Source organism: Saccoglossus kowalevskii, chromosome 1 (assembly GCF_978046115.1).
Source record: "Saccoglossus kowalevskii chromosome 1, keSacKowa6.1, whole genome shotgun sequence".
Lineage (NCBI taxonomy): Eukaryota > Metazoa > Hemichordata > Enteropneusta > Harrimaniidae > Saccoglossus > Saccoglossus kowalevskii.
The window spans coordinates 21,799,087-21,816,587 of record NC_140641.1 but is presented as its reverse complement, the minus strand read 5'-3'; the positions used below and the strand labels follow the sequence as shown (position 1 = coordinate 21,816,587).

Sequence of the window (17,501 nt, the reverse complement as noted above, 5' to 3'; positions counted from 1 at the left end):
AGCAACGTGGAACGTCTGTGACGTAGCTCCGCCCCCGAGGATATTTTTAATAACAAACGACTACACAATAGCAGATAGTAGTCTATTAAAACGACTTCGCTTACACCTGCATCTACGTAAATTTGACGTCACGGAAGTGTTTCGTCACTAGATGGCGCAATTTATTGGCAAGTACGAGTACTTGTGGACTTGTGTGGGATCAGTGACTTCACTATACATAGTTATAGGATAGAATATTCATTCCATCCGATGCTGCAAATGTTGTTGAATTTTAACAAACTTTCTTCATCTTTGCATTTATGTTAAATGACTTAACCAACCAAAAAAACAACTTGAACCACTGCACAATTTAGTTTTGTCACGTGACATATATCTCCATACTTCGGTGCTAATGTGTTCATCTCACGACTGAGTTGACAGTTTCATTACTTTGTTAAAACATGGTCTACATAAATAGTTGTCACTTTGCCACACACAGCCTGCAACGTTTCCAACAGACGCATCCAATCAAACCATTGGCCATTTGTTTAACATGATAAAATACGCGTTTTCCCTGGCTGACCCCGCCTGGGTTGTTGGAATCGGCACCGGACGATGCAGAGATTCGCTGATATCACAACCACCAGCGACTTTCGTACAATTTGATATGTTATTAGTGAACACACACTCCCCTACAAATTCAATCTGGCCATTCATTCAAAGAAGAAAAAAAAAGAGAGATTTTCAAAAAAAAACGTGGTTCAACTCGTCGAATGCATTTTTGCTGCGACCTGTAACCACCGTCGTCATTTTCAAAATAGAAGGCGTGCTTTCATTTGAATTGAAAATACACAAGGGATGTTGGACTGATTGTTACCACACACCACCATAATCAACGACTCGGTATAAATAACCAACTGTCCAAAATAAATAATACCAAACATTGTAGAAAAATCTAGAATTTAATTTATTGATATATTTACAAATACGGAAATGATTTTACACATCAGAAACTTGAAGTAGATTTAAAAAAAACGCATAATGCACCTTGAACCGAAAGGTGTTGTAAGCACAGTTTACACGCAGTGTGCTTACTGTAAGGGGTCAAGTTAATGCTAAAAAGTGGCCAATTTATTATTATTATTATTATTATTATTATATTTTCTTCCTTGTAGTAAAAACAAAACAACTGTCAATAATTTAGAAATACGTTATTTACACACAATATCTACAAATTAAACAAATCTATTAAATAAACAATAAATAATTACATTGCAACTTGTAGGGAAAAAACAAAAGTACCCCAAAACGCAGACATGAGGGCGCCCTAATAACAGAACGTTTTATATTTGTTTTGTAAGCAAAGATTTGAAATAATGGAAGGCGAACTTTAAGTGGGAGAACATTATTGATTGTAAGGTTACTGACCTTTAGAACATAATGAACGCACAATGGCAAATATTAAGCATTTTTTCTGGGGTTTCCCATCCTTCAGTAACCAGACTAAAATAGTTAGAATATAATAGTTTTCATGAAATCTAATGGATTTTGCTGATAAAATTTTTCACCAAGACCAAGTTCATTATTATTATTATTACTTTTTCATCAGAATCTATCTGACGTTAAACTGAGTTAGGTCAAAGAGGTTACTCATAAAAGAACACAAACTAGAAGCCACAAATAGGTTTTTTGGTCAGCGCATGTGCCAGTTTGTGCATGTGAGCCAGTTTTTATCTCCCAAAATATTGTAAAAATTTCGCTACAAAAAAATGAGAAAAAAGGGCATATCAGCATACATTACAAGATCAGAAACAAATTAATTTTTTTGATCTAAATTAAAAATTACAAGGCTTAGACAAATTCACAAATTTGAAAATCTAATTTATCGTCCTAATGCTTATGTACACCCACTACACCAGGAGAATACCAAAGAAAATAAATAGAATTTACGTACATGAATGACAATACTATGGCGGTAAAACAAATATTGTTTCATCCTCCAAGGACGTACCAATATTTTCTCTACATAGAAACTGTACCCAGTCTTTGAAATGAACAAAGCCCTTCATCGATAAGCTGGGATTATGATTAAAATATAATAAACTAAAAATTATCAAGACATTTAAGAATATCAAAAATGTAAATATATAAGAACAAGGTGTTCCACAACAGCCTCAAGGTCATCAGCGAAAATGTTATTTCCCGAAAAACATAACATCTCTTCCCTGTATGATTTGAGAAAAAAAAAGTTATAAAATTAGAGACAGTTATTCTCTGAATTGCATTACACTGGCATGACGCAATCACTCCTAAATATTACTACAGAGTGTACTTTTTAAAAATAAACTACATAGAATTGAATCATCTCCAGATGTTTCATTTCGTGTGAACACAACAATGAATCTAAACATAGTGGTCAACCACCGAATTAAGCTACTAAACTGGATATGCATAGTCTTCATCTGAAGAAAAGAAAAAATTCTTGAAAAAGTAACATATCTATTGCTGGCACATGAAGTATGAAAGAGACGCTGGTTACTGGTTACCATGGAGATGAAAAGAATAGTTTTTTCGGCTCTAGATCACACACGCTTGAACCACACGAAGATGTAAAGGGTGTAGTCGCCTCCGCGGGGTAATGTATACACCAGGTGTCAAATGGACGAAAATGCACAAAAACTTCGAAAGTGAACTTGGACATCATTTATGATTGAGGCTTAAAAGTAATAGTTACTTTTAGCATTTGTAATTGACCACCAATATTTGTCGCCAATTTAGTCATTTTCAAGAAGTACTGTAAAATATTTCTTTATACTTCCTCATAATTTTTTTTCTCCATAGAAATATTTGGTCAAATTAATTCAGCAAAAAAAAAAAAAAAAGCATTTTCCATTTAACGAATCAGTAAAGATACATTACATACAGTTAGATAAACAAAATTCCTGGTATGCTTTTTCTTATGAAAATAAATTCCATCAAAATATAACCAACTCCTGTGCCTGTACCTGTACCTGTACAGCATATATTGAAGTATTAATCCTTTCAAGAACTTTGATCAAAACTACAATTTGAGAAAAGAGTAAAGAATTCATAGCCTTCTGGCATAGTATGGATGAAAAGAATAAATTAACAGTGGTAATAAAAATGAAAATCTTCTTGGCTATGCCATAGAAGAAGCTTTCCTATGATTCCTCACTCTATGAACTGTAAACACCTCGGTCTGGAAAACATTGCATGCACACTTTATATAGTAATTTTTCCGCAAGGTAGATATTTGCGAGAACATTTTTTCAGCATGATTATTACAGCATTTTTTTTTTTTTTTCAAAAATTGATCAGTCGAAAAAAATGTCTGGAATGAGTTATCGAATAATTAAATGTCAAAAATGTGTATATATAATAAGTTGCTCAAAATTGACACAACAGTCAGTAATATAAAGAAATAACAGACGCTAGAATTTCTCCAAACTGAGAAAATAAGTTGTTTCTTAGTTAGTAGAGGTAAGAACTTGTAAATCTTAAATTAAGGACTTCGTTAGAATACAGTGATTTCTCACCACTTGTTTTCTTCAAGGCTCTTCTGTTAATCCACTCCTACTTTGCAATGTTTGTTCGATGCACGCATATAGTTGGCACTAGTTCCAATCAGTAGACATAAAATTTGCATATTTATAAATATAGTGTCACGCTCAATAAATACAAAGGCTTTGAAATTTACAAACCTTCTTGTATCTCAATAAAATAAAACTGTGGCACTTCCAAAGTAGAACTCTTGATCGATTTCCATTATTAGTTTTTGTTTTCCCTTGTGTAACCAAGGAGATGTATTGTCATGGAAACCGCACAGTATTTCATATTCTACAAAGTACAGTAGTCTCGCAGCAGTGCACCAGGCACCTTGCCGCGAGTTGCATACATGAAGAGGCTAAAATCAAGCAGCTAAAATGGTAAATGCAGAGAGAACTTTAAAGCTATACATTAATCCCCTGTGATCGTTGTAAAGTAAATAGATTCCATATCTACGCGTAGAAAAAAAAAACACGACACTGTGTGACTGGCAAAATTCCTCTTCCTCTGTCTTGACGACCACATCCAAGGCAGAGAATTCCACTGTTTTTGAAGGGACCAATCAGAAACATTCATGGTAACTTTAGCACATAACATGCCTAATGTTCCATGTCTTCATAGTGACAAACAAAATATATCAACATATGATTACCCTGTCTTCAAAGCGCAAGGTGAGAGAGAAAATAAATCAAAATATCAAATGAAAAAAAGAGTTTTGCGTATATCATTAGTTTATTACTTGCACGTCTGTAAATATCAAGTTTCGAAAATGTTTCAACACTAGCACTTGTAACCGTCACAGAGAAATTCTTGGATGAATGCGTAGACGAGGAACAGGACGTACATTGACACAAACACTATTCCAATGTATTTGTTCAATCGAAATCGGACAGCAATAAATGTAATCTGGGTGATCACTAATATCAGCAGAAGTATAAAACCAAATTTCGAGTGCGGAGTCATCAGCATATCTCCATTTTCGTAAGCAGTGGTTAACTGCAAGAAAAACAAAAGAAACAGGTACATGAATGGAAAAATATTTTTTTTTTGTCACATGCACAAACTTGGTAAATAATCATATTTTAAAATGCTACTTCTTTTTTTCCAATTTCATGATATGTTTTTTGTACGTCGGTGTGTTTTTTTTTATTTATGGCGGGTGTATTCCTCAGAGGAAGAGGGAGGTAAACATTTGTATACCTCAGAGGAGGAGGGAAGTAAACATAAATTTTCATTATAAGGTTAAATTCTCAAAATCTACAAGCTCTGTCTCGAGAAGACAAAGCGTCATTCTGAAATGGTTTGATTGCTTCATATGTTGTTATATATATACATTTCTCATGGAGGTTGATTAGTTTACTTACCCCTTCATCATTCTTGAAAAGGTAAATAGACTTTCCTTTATCGATGGCTATACGAATGACGAATGGAAGCCCGAGTCCCAGGTTGATATCAAACACGTTTGAGCCAATTGCATTGGACACTGCCATATCACCGTAACCGTCACGAGCAACTAGAATAGAACTAAGTGCATCCTGTGGGAGAAAAAAAAAGATATATATGTTGAAGTAGACCTAATATGGTAGTACATGGTTCAATTAAGGTAAGTGCATGTCCTAATATAGTAGTACATGGTTCAATTAAGGTGAGTGCATGTCCTAATATAGTAGTACTTGGTCCAAATAAGGTAAGTTCATGTCCTAATATGGTAGTACTTGGTCCAAATAAGGTAAGTTCATGTCCTAATATGGTAGTACTTGGTTCAAATAAGGTAAGTTCATGTCCTAATATGGTAGTACTTGGTCCAAATAAGGTAAGTGCATGTCCTAATATAGTAGTACTTGGTCCAAATAAGGTAAGTTCATGTCCTAATATGGTAGTACTTGGTCCAAATAAGGTAAGTACTACACAGTATTATCATGCAGTACATGTTCAGGTTTTGTGTTAATAACGTATTTGAAATAATGTATGTACATGCAATGTCTCACAGAATCCTCGTCAAACACATTACAGTGCGACAACTTTAGCATGTACTTCAACTGTGATAAAATATTTATTTAAAAAAACACACTGGACAACTGTGTCATGCTTAACTCTTCCGTGCTGACACACATTGTCTGCATTGAAAACAATAAATCAAAGTTTTATTTTTTTTTAGAATTTGTAAAACCAATAAATATTATTTAATACATAACAACATTGCACTGTTATGTTTGAGAAAAAAAAATTGATTCTGTTTCGCAAGTGTATCAATCATTTTTCATATTTCGATTATAAACATAGATACACACATGCTTATTATAATAATTATATAAATTAATTATAACTCACCGGTATGCTAGTTCCCATGGCTACAATGACAAGACCCATCGCATAGGCATTAATATTGAGTAAACATCCAGTTTTCTGTACAATAGTCACCATAACGAAGCTGAGAACCATAATCCAAACCACGGAAATAGTAAATGAAAGTAAAAACCATTTCCTGAAAAAAAAAAAAGATATATTAACAGTTTTACAAGACATAGTCATCATTTTCTCTTGCATTTGCATTGTATATCAGAACACAGGTGTGCAGTTGGACACTGTATGTAAGAACCTTATAATTATCCTGTGTTATTAAACTTGATGTAAAAGCAAACTCATAATGCTTTAAAAAGTTGCTCATAAATCACATGTTTGTTTGTTTGTTGATTATACAAAATCATGGAACTATTGTCTCACCGTGAAATAGTATTCTATTGTGCGTTACAGGGACATATTTTGAGAAACTTACAATTTGAGATATAATAATATCTCTGTAATAGAAATCAATGGTAAAAAGCATTCTAATACTTCCAAAATGGCCATTACCCATTATTTTCTAGAAGATTTGGCTGGTGACCACCAGATTTTTTTAAGTCAATATTCTTATATTGCCCTTGAGTGCAATTTTATTGAGTAGGCTTTTACTGTTGCTAGTCAATTTATGTTACCTTCTGCCCTTCACAAAAGAGTTATGTTTCACACTGGCTATTTTGTGTAATATTAATACTCAAAATACGGTAATTTTAAAAAGCACTGGAATTTGTACTAATATCTTGCAATAAATTGAGCCTTACTTTTACAGGAAGTGTTAATGTAATCAAGTCCCACAGATTGGCCCAGTCAGATGAGGCACATTAACATTCTTGGCGTGGAACATTAAATCATAAACATTTTGGCCACTAGAAACGTCCCAAAAAAACTAAAACAACCATTCCATACACCATACCACCCCCATCCCAGCATTAGTTGACCAATATACATGGGAGGCCCTAAGCGAAGACAAAGACACTTACTTGAGATGTGGTTTGCCACAGTTGGGGATAGTCCAGGTAAACAGACACACGAACGGGAAACTGACGATAAAGAGGATCCACTTAAAGAAGTATTTGAACCATCCACAGCAACCGCTTTGACGTGCTAATTCCTTGTCGGGATAATTCATATTGAGGGCAGGCAAGCATGGACAAACTACAAGCTGCACTTCCTCTTCTTCGGCTTGTACAGTTGCTTCCTGAGAGTCCTTCTAAAGGAGGGCAGCAAGGAAATGAAGTAACAATGAGTACCAGTATTTACAAACATGCTAACAGAGGTATTTATATTTAATCTTAGAATTTCATTCATTATTTTAAATATATTTTAAATATATATCGATAAAAGATCAATTTTATTTATTTATTTTACTTTTAGATATATATATATTTCAGTAAACATTAACAAAACATAAGAATTAATATTTAAATAAAAACAAAAGTACTCTGATAATGTGTGATGAGGGCGCTATACCAAAGCACAAAATAGAGAGGACTGGTTCAACACTCGGCACTATATGTTAAGTTTTCTTTTAAGATGACAGCAAGAATGGGCTTTCATAAATACATATAGTCAGAACAATTTGGAAATACTAAATCACCTAAGCATATCCATGAAATATGCTTGGTTAGAAAAACGCACACTGAATGCCGTGCAGACAAAAATTGACACGCGCATATACAGACTAACAAAAATAAAACCATAGAATACAATTTTATTATAATTTCTGGTATTTACCAAATACAAAGTGACAAAATGAGATTGAAAATTACTCCCTGCTCTGTTCGCTGTATAAATCCATCACGTTACATTCCATCGCCTACCAGTCTACATCATACACATGCTTCGCACTCCCATTACCGTCCCAGTCTCATCCATAAACGCATTCGTTTTTATACTATTTTCCAGCATGGTAAATGATAAATCAAAATATGACGCGCACGCCTACATTACCAAACAATTGCCATGCAGTTCCAGAAACGCTGGCGAGTACCAAGAAAACTATCAGAGGAGTAAATGTCTACCGCATAGTGTGAACATATTTAAATAAACCCCCAAAAATGCTGCCTAATTGTTCCTGCAAACTTTAAACGCCATATTCTGATATTAATTCACAAAGCCACATTCTCTACTTGTATATACAACTTCTGTCAGTGAGCGATGAGTATTCGTGTAACAAACAAACAAAGAATGAATTCTGAATGTATTTTCCAGCAACTACCCGGATACAGGAACACAGCAATCTTGAAAAATCAGACGTACTTGGCTTAAAATAATGAAGCATGCAGTTATTCGTATTTAATAGAATCATTACAAATTGTTAAACGATTCAAACGTCTATATTATTCATTGTTATTTAAACAAACTTGCTTAAAATAATTGATTACCAATTAAACTGAGACACACGCTGAACTCGAATCAACTGTCAAATAAATTACAAGGAACAAAGACAAAGACAAAGAGAGCCAGAGAGAATGATAAATTACTTGAAAGCTTAAAAGAGCATTTAACCTTTAAAAATACAAGTTAACACTAACTACTGTGCAAGGGAGTCATTATTACTTAACACTGACCTCAAACGAGGTAATCATTTGCTTCTTACTCACCTCAACTTCTTCTGGAATGTTATTTCGTGCAGTAGCGGATTCAGCCTCCTTCACCAGATTATTCAGTTCCAAGGCAGATGGTTGGATGGCAATTGATGGTCTCTTGTTGGCCTTAGGGTCAGAGGGGTCATAGGATGGGTCAGAGGAATCAGGTGAAAGGGTGTGACCTATATTGTCTATTCCCTCAACCGTGATGTTGTTTGTGCCTTTATTATTACTTATTAAATGTGATTTGTCATCTGGACCTCTAATTATTGTCTCTTGATTTCTTACTGAAATAGGAGGCACTACTGACCCGTTATTTGGTAATTTATTTTTTGGATTTAGCGTTTTGGATGGAGTTCCTTTACCTGTGCTACCTGAGCTGTGTTCATTATTTTTATTTGCAGTACCATTGGTATTGGGTTTAGATTTATTTAAAATATCTACATCTACCGTATTACTACTCCGTCTAACGTCAATTGCACTACCCCTCTTGACATCAATTACACTACCCTTTTTGACGTCTATTGCACTGCCCCTCCTAACATCAATTGCACTGCCCTTCCTCAAGTCAATTGCACTGCCCCTCCTCATATCAGAAAGAGAAGAGGTCTAAATAAATGTTCCAGTCATCAGATTTTGATTTGATTTGATTTGATTTGGATCAGACATGGTTTATTATTTATTAATAGGGATTTTTTTTATTAGATTACCATATACAAATGTTGATAAATAAAAATAATTATAAAAAAAATTAACAAAATAGCAAAGCCAGGAGGTAAGGGAATGATTTATGGCAGGGAATAGGGGAAATAAGAAAAATTAGAAGTACAGCGGTTAGTAAACTATTTATAGAATGTTATAGATATAAAGCCAAGTGGAAACGTGTATTAAGAAATTAGACAATTAGATAATAAAAATATATCCACCACATAGAACACCAAATGACATATAAGCCACCGTGAATTACGAAACATTGACAGTGATAGTTCTGTGCTCGGGTTATAAAAGTTAACAACAATAATTTGTGGATGTTGCGAGGTGAATTCGGCAGGAAATCTTTGTCAGTGATAAATAAACATGCCCACATTTAATAAAAAACATTTTGTTGACGAGACATGCTTCCCATATTTGAATACATTACAATTTTTTTATAAAGTGCATCATCAACCATATTTATACATTTATACAGTGAGGTATTACAGTGATTACAATTTTGATTATTTTTATTTTTAAAACTGTATTGTGTTTTTAACGTTACATTTATATTTTTTTTTGTGAGATGGTCGGGCACACCAGGTGTGCAATTTTTGTTTTTTCATGGAAATTTAGATTTGATTGTTTAGTTCTACTTTTATCGATACATCGTCGTATAGAGTAATAATGTAGAACAAACAAACAAAACAAATGCATCCAGTGCAGATAATTACATGACCTGAATTTTGTTGTTAATAAAATTGTACATAATGAGAAGTAGTGAAGAAAATCAGACAATTACTTGTAGAATTGAATTGGTAGAGGTGTTGCCTCAAATCTGTAGAACAACACTGTATTTAATTCATTCTTACAAACTAATTAAAAAGACACTCAACATATAAACCAAACCCACAGAATAGAACGAATCAATACAAAACAAGATTTCAAATCTGAAAAACCTGCCAATTTGTTGTCTTTACTAAATCACTGCTTTAATCCCAATTTATTATGACAGGTTGGTTACCAAGACAACCAATTAGGCAGGATACAGATTTGATAATGCTAATCCCATGCATGTATGCAAGCAAACAAATGTACATAGAAAATGAACCAATTATGGTAAAAAAAAAAATATTCTTGTTTGTTGTGACAATGGAATGTTTTCAATAATGTAAGTCTCAGGAAAAAAAAAACAAGAATATTTTTCTTTAAAAGTTTACATGATAACTTTTCCCTCAGTATTATGTAATTCTAAACGAAATTTGTTGTTTAGGATTTGCTGAAAACTTGTGTTTTAGTTATTTTTGTAAGTTACCTACTGGCCGTGATAAAAAAAAACCTACAAGAACGCACAGTGAATTCAACAAATCACAATGCAACATGAGCCATTATTGTTTTTTATCAAGTTTTTGATTCACACAAAGGAGGCTCGTTTTGGAGGTAACACAGGGTATTCCAGGTCAACACCTGTCTGTATATACACTCAACGTCCTAGACTGATGTGGAATTCTGAGAAAATTAAACTTCAATCAGGCACGAGAAGTGGCCGAGCGTAAATCATATGGATTATGTAGGTAAACCAGTGCCTTATAGAATCAGTATGCATGCACAGTACGACCGTTATTCATGCGCAAATTTGTTCAACCGGTTGTTTGCAGGATTATCAAGTAGAAATCCCAAGTCTATAATCGGTATGCAGTCCCCAGTTTTTTGCATGAATGGTTCGCTATAAACGTACCCTGACTGCATCAATATTTCATGCTTGACGAGAAAAAAAAAAAATTAATTTATTTAATTTATAGCCTATTACCGATGTCTGACATGTACTGTCTACAATAATGGTATAGCTTTTCCTACAAAACAATGAATAAAACATAAAATATAATAGTCAAAATGCGCAAAAACGTATCAATCATGTAAAATATGATAAATTATATCAGGTTTGTAATTAAATTCTTAACGCAGGAGTCGGCTATATATACACCCCAGCCCCACATACAAACTGATTTAACATAATCCATTATTGAAATACACGACATTAGCATCACCATATACAGACAGGCTTCACCTCATATAAACATAGAGAGACACTGTCATCAAAACCACATAAATGTGCATCCTGCTTTTTTTATTATTCTTCTTCTGTTTTCCACTTCGTCATTACGCAGTTCAATTCAAATAGTTTGTAGACGTGAAATGATAAACAGCCGTAATTTTGGCGCTTTCTCACGAAATAAAAAAAAACCTTGATCATAATTGTGAAGATCTTTTAAAACTTTTTTTGTTTTGTTTTTGTTAGCAGGAGCACACATATGCACAGTTGCGATGACAGCGTTTATTTAACGAGATACTTTAATAAACTGACTTACAATCTTTCCTGAGAGTTCGCCATGTTTAACATGATGAAAGATATGTTTTTCGCTCGTACTGCCCGTCGACATTGTTGACATCCTACGATCCTATGTAATTTCAACATGGAGAAATAAAGCGTTAATTCTTCACCTGCTAAGGACATTGTTGCCAGTAACCATCTCTCAGCAAATTTCTTTTTAAGTCAATATTTTTATCAATTTTTTGTTGTATTTTTTGCAAATTAAGTTTTGGATGAAACAGATATTAACTTAACAACATCCATTATTGAAAGCAAGCAGAAAAAATAGTACAACATACAGTGCTGAACTGTTGAGTAAACACTTCCTAAAGGTCAACTAAGGTCACATACATGCTTTATATGACATAATATTTTATCACTTTGATATTCAATCAGATGCTCTCAGTTTTTACTCAAAAAATTTCACTATTTTTGTCCCCATCTTCTGAAGGAGCGTGCAGACCATAAACAAGACTATTTGTGAATTTGTGATGAAAAAAACGAGAACTGGTGGTGAAAAGGGTAACTTCCACACTTCAAACAATGCTTTTCTTTTGACTTCCCTACCTTCTTCAGAGGTGGCAGCGAATCTTTATCATTTGCAATGTTGTTTTCATTGTCAAATCTTTTCACTGGAGTCTCTTCATCAGGAAGATTAGTGGTATCAGTTTCTCCTTCCACTCCAGTCTCGGCATCTATGGGCACAACTTGCCGACTACAGCACTCACTGTAAAAAAAATATGTCAGCATTTAATATTCAGAAATTAAAAGGAGAATAATTCAGAGAAATTGTAGCATAAAAACAAAGGACAACAAATTCTTTTGTTTTTATGGTGTGTGTTTAGCAACAGAATGCTACCACTGTAATATTACATTCTTCGCAGTCCTGGTTTGAAAGAAATTGATTTACACATAGGCAGTGACAGGATTGACTACAAGTTCATGATTGAAAAAGAATTAGCGTACCAAAACATTTTGTGATCTGTTTAGAACCACACCAAAATTGTCTTGGCACCTACAAACCCTAAATCTTGACGAAGCTTATTTGTTTTCTGCAAAACTCATTCCAGTGTTAACTCTGACATGATGAATGCACATATAGTAGCAACCCATTTCGATCACAACCATCACACTGTAGTGTGGGTGGACAACATATTTTTATGGTAATTTGTAATATCACTCACTAATTAATAATTCCATAGTTACCCATATACTGTGAAATACTTTATTTCAGCTGGAATTAATTTTCACTAAAAAGGCTTTTTGGGCGTTTTGTATGGAATTTATTTTCACTGATATTTGACAAGTTGAATGTGAAATATAGGAAAGAAAGTATATTCGCTGGATTTTATTTTTACAGAATCAGCGAAAATAGTGAAAATAAAGTAGTCTACAGTAGATGTGAGCAAAAATGTTCTGTTTTTGGTTGTCTCACTGATTATCAAAAACAAGTTGGCTTATCTCAATTTTTTGAAAACAATTTGCCAATTTCTTAAATAAAAAAAACGACTTCATAAAAAAAGTTGAAACAAAAAGTTTTTAACAGATCAAATTGTTATGAAGAATTGTTACACCAATGAACATTACCGGTACCGGTACATGTATTTGGTTACTTACTGAAAACACCTTATTAAAATAAATAATAATCAATAAATTAAATAAATAAATTAAAAGACTTTTAGGCTGTTTTGTAGGGAGTTTATTTTCACTAGTATTTGATGAGTCAAATGTAAAATATAGAAAAAAAAAGGTATATTAGCTGGATTTTATTTTCACTTATTTCATCCCTTCAGCGAAAAAAGCGAAAATAAATTCTGAGCGAAAATAAAGGATTTTACAGTACTGGTACTCACTATTTCACTGAGTTTAAGTTTGGCGATGCAGTTACATAACAGTATTCCACTCTGCACAGAAGTATTGCCGTACTATCTTATTCAAAGAGGTGAAAACATTTCCATCGTTAACGTTTTGTTTACATTATAACCCTATGAACTACTGTACTGTTATTTTAGTTGGAATTACTTTTCACTGAAAAGACTATTTGGGTATTTTGTATGACATTTATTTTCACTGATTTTTGAAAAGTTGAATGTAAAATATAGGAAAACAAGCAGCCTATCGGCTGAGATAGCTCCGCTGTTAGCAATGCACATTTCAATTAAAGAACTGAAGACATCATTAGAAAATGAACAATATGTATAGTATCAAAGCAATCGGACTTACAGTTTTTAACAAGAAGTCGAAAATATCACTTTCTACCAAAAATAACCAAAATATTCACCAAAATTAGAGAATTAAAGATATCATTACAAAATGAACAAATCTGAGAGAGGTCCACATGTAGTACCTATATATGTAATATCAAAGCAATTGCACTTGCGGTTTTTAACAAGAAGTCGAAAATATCACTTTTTACCAAAAATTACAAAAATATTCACCAAAATTAGAGAATTGAAGACATCATCACAAAATGAACAAATCTGAGAGAGGTCCACATGTAGTACCTATATATGTAATATCAAAGCAATCGGACTTGTGGTTTTTAACAAGAAGTCGAAAATATCACTTTTTACCAAAAATTACAAAAATATTCACCAAAATTAGAGAATTGAAGATATCATCACGAAATGAACAAATCTGAGAGAGGTTCACATGTAGTACCTATATATGTAGTATCAAAGCAATTGGACTTGCGGTTTTTAACAAGAAGTCAAAAATATCACTTTTTACCAAAAATGACAAAAATATTCACCAAAATTAGAGAATTGAAGATATCAACATGAAATGAACAAACCTAAGAGAGGTCTACCCAAGGTACATATACACCAAGTATCAAAGCATTCAGGCTTGTAGTTTTCAAGAAGAAGTCGAAAAAGTAAAACATTGACAGGGACGACGACGGACAATCACTCATATGATAAGCTCCGCTCGACAAAGTCGACAACGGAGCTAAAAAGTATATTCGCTGGATTTTATTTTCACTGAATCAGCGAAAATAGTGAAAATTAAATCCAAGCGAAAATAAAGTATTTTACAGAATAACAAAAGTTCGTCCATAATTACATCTGTTGCATGTACCCTCCTCATCCAGGGTATCAGTTAATCCCCCGTGTTTTGGGGTCTTCATTCCAAATTTGAACTACCTCAATCAAGGGATTAATGTTTATTGTATTTGGTTTAATACACTCACCAAGCACACTTATCCATGAGATTCATAAAATGGTGGTTGAACTTCATGATTACAATATATAAGACGTAGAGCACCAGCAACACTATGGACTCCCATAGTTCAAAGTGTGCATCCCAGGAAAATGTAATAAAACAGCAAATTGAAATACCGTAGAATAAACTATCCCGCATCAATGGACGCCAGTCTAAATGCAATATCTGGGGGAGAAACAGAACAATAAATTAAAGATTATATAACGATACAGAAAAAGAATAAAAAAAAATAATAATTAAATAAGCAAAATGATATCATAAATATCTCAGAATTTTGTTTGGTTAAACAAGTTACACATTCTAATTGATATGACGCATAATATTGCAACAAATTTTCAAATAATTCACATTTTATTTAGTAAGTTTCAAATGTAATCATACTTTTCCATTACATTCACTGCGATTTTTATTCTCATAAAAGCTTTACACATACGCTCAAAAACGTGCGCAGTAGTTCAATTTGGATCAAACTCCTTTTAACAGCTTTTTTTCCCCACCACTTCTACCAAATTTAAAATTCTATTCACGTTGAAATCAGAAGAGCTTATAATTTACATACACACATGTTGGCATAAGTACAGTCTGATCTATGAAAACAATTTGTTCCCATTTGTAAACAGTATAGACAGGCAGTTTGTAATTATTTTTTGATTCTCACATATCCCAATTAGGTGGATATATCATTCTTCATTGTCGATGTTGAAAACAAGCCATACGATTGGAAGTGCATGTACTGTGAAGTGAGTTAAAAAAAAAGCTTGTTCTGTATTTTCCTTGATTTAAAGTTTAGAGATTAAAATATTATGCGCATATAGAAATCATTTGTTATCAGAAAAAAACGTTTGCGTCTAGGAACATATTTATTAATGTTCAAATGTCTAAAAATGCCAAAATGGTGAAATAAAATTCCTGTGAAAATATATTTCATTATTAAATTAATTAATTAATTAGTAAACTGAGCCACCGTATAAAACGGATTTCATCGAATTCATTTGTCGCAGTTTTATTATTTTGCACATTTACCATAAAAAAAAGAAAATAGAATTAATCTTCACTACGGAGTCAAGACTACTGGAACTGTCTATTTATGCAAGTAATTACCACATGCACGCAAACACGCATTCACAACAACTAAAAACCGTTCGTCATCTCATCCTTTTGTGAAAGCAAAATGCGGGTCTTTCATAACAGAGAGTTAGTCAACATAGTAGATACTGTAAGATTTATTTAATCAAGAGAAAGAGAAATCTTAATTTACGACGGACTCAAGATCTACTCTGTACACGGCGACAAAACTCTGACAGATAGCTATATCTATTTATTGACAAAATTGTCATGGCAACCACAAAACATTGATGAATTTTAGCATGCATTTACAAATTCTTTCTTTGTATGGGTCTTTATTATTTTGAGAACCGAGAATTGGTATAATACTGTGAGACAATAATTAATTTTTATTGTTATTCCAGAAATTAGGTTACCATGTTGACTCTTACCTAGTAGCGCTCATGTAAATTCCATTCAAAATCTGATGTATTATAAAGATTCAACGTATAATAAACACAATTTATTATTAATGTGTGCATCTATCAGAGATGTGCTTGAAATAGAGATAAAATTAATGTTTGTTTTTTTATGGGAAGGGGTTCATTAACTAAAGCAGAATTTGACTTACCTGACCTGCGAGGGCAGCAGACAAAGCAATTATGATCAAAATGTTAAAAACAGCTGACCCTACAATGGTACCGATACCGAGATCCGTCTCTTGGACGACACCGGCGACTGATGTAAACAATTCGGGAGCTGAAGATCCAGCTGCCATGAACGTTGCCCCGGCAACATCCTCTGAAAGTTCCAATTTTTCCGAGATAACCTCCAACGATGGCACGAAGAAGTCATCACAGATAATTGCTAGAGCTGTTGGAGAGCGAGAAATGAACATATTAGAAATTAACATAAAAAATACTGAACAAACAGGAAATCAATCTGAAAACCTCCAAAATGTTGCCCACCCACACTACAGTGCAAATGAACTTTTCCTAAAGCACCCGAGCTTGAACAAAACCATCATTTCCACTAGGCCAATTTTTTCGTTGACATTCATCATAACCCTATGTGTTACCCCTAGTTACAAAGATATGAAGAGAATTGCATGAAAGTGTCAACAAGAGCTTATATGTAAGAAACACACTATGATGGTGATATAAAGAAGGCATAATGTAATCACAGGGGACCAAGGAAAAACTTGGCCTAGCCTTTTGTTTTGTTTTTTATACAAATCTATTTATAGCCTCGATTCAGATGTCTCATTTCACAACATGGCCACTGATGCGTTGAACCGACAGTAGCAGCTCGAATTGAGCCAGCTCTATTATTCCGTGGAGACAGAGTACTTTTATTCCATTACCGCAATCAAGCTGGTATCCTCTCCCCCATCATAAAACCGGTAAACAGCGTTACACTCAATAGCTTTAACAAAGTGAAAATAGTTACCAATGCACTTAAAATGAAATTATTTCTATGGAAAATATGAAAATGTCAAATAAGTGAATAGCGAGATTGCTGTGACGTCGCAGTGCCTGTGTTCAGTGTTCAAATGTTATCTCTGGATTAAGCATACGCAAGCTGGCATCACTAACGTGGTATGGCTGCTAGTGACAAGTGAACCAATGTGGTATTATTCTGAATAAACATATTCAATGTTGACACATGTTCAAAACCTGTTAGTACTATGAAAATAA

At 33.5% G+C, this 17,501-nt stretch overlaps 1 protein-coding gene across 3 annotated transcripts in view; it reads right to left on the bottom strand.

Annotated features, from left to right (window-relative positions):
* Window positions 1-922: 922 nt before the first annotated feature.
* LOC102803185 (sodium/potassium/calcium exchanger 4-like) overlaps window positions 923-17,501 on the bottom strand; it is a 40,248-nt gene continuing 23,669 nt past the window's right edge. The window contains exons 4-12 of one of the 3 annotated variants that reach the window (XM_006815698.3): window positions 16,436-16,677; window positions 14,729-14,925; window positions 12,106-12,265; window positions 11,537-11,626; window positions 8,490-8,600; window positions 6,867-7,096; window positions 5,878-6,031; window positions 4,911-5,081; window positions 923-4,542 (exon numbers count right to left, since the gene is read on the bottom strand). In XM_006815698.3, the coding sequence (XP_006815761.1) occupies window positions 4,327-4,542; window positions 4,911-5,081; window positions 5,878-6,031; window positions 6,867-7,096; window positions 8,490-8,600; window positions 11,537-11,626; window positions 12,106-12,265; window positions 14,729-14,925; window positions 16,436-16,677 (1,571 nt within the window). In that variant the 3' untranslated portion in view covers window positions 923-4,326. The remainder of the gene's footprint in view (window positions 4,543-4,910; window positions 5,082-5,877; window positions 6,032-6,866; window positions 7,097-8,489; window positions 8,601-11,536; window positions 11,627-12,105; window positions 12,266-14,728; window positions 14,926-16,435; window positions 16,678-17,501) is intronic. The other 2 variants (XM_085499806.1, XM_085499807.1) reach the window with 2 other exon arrangements.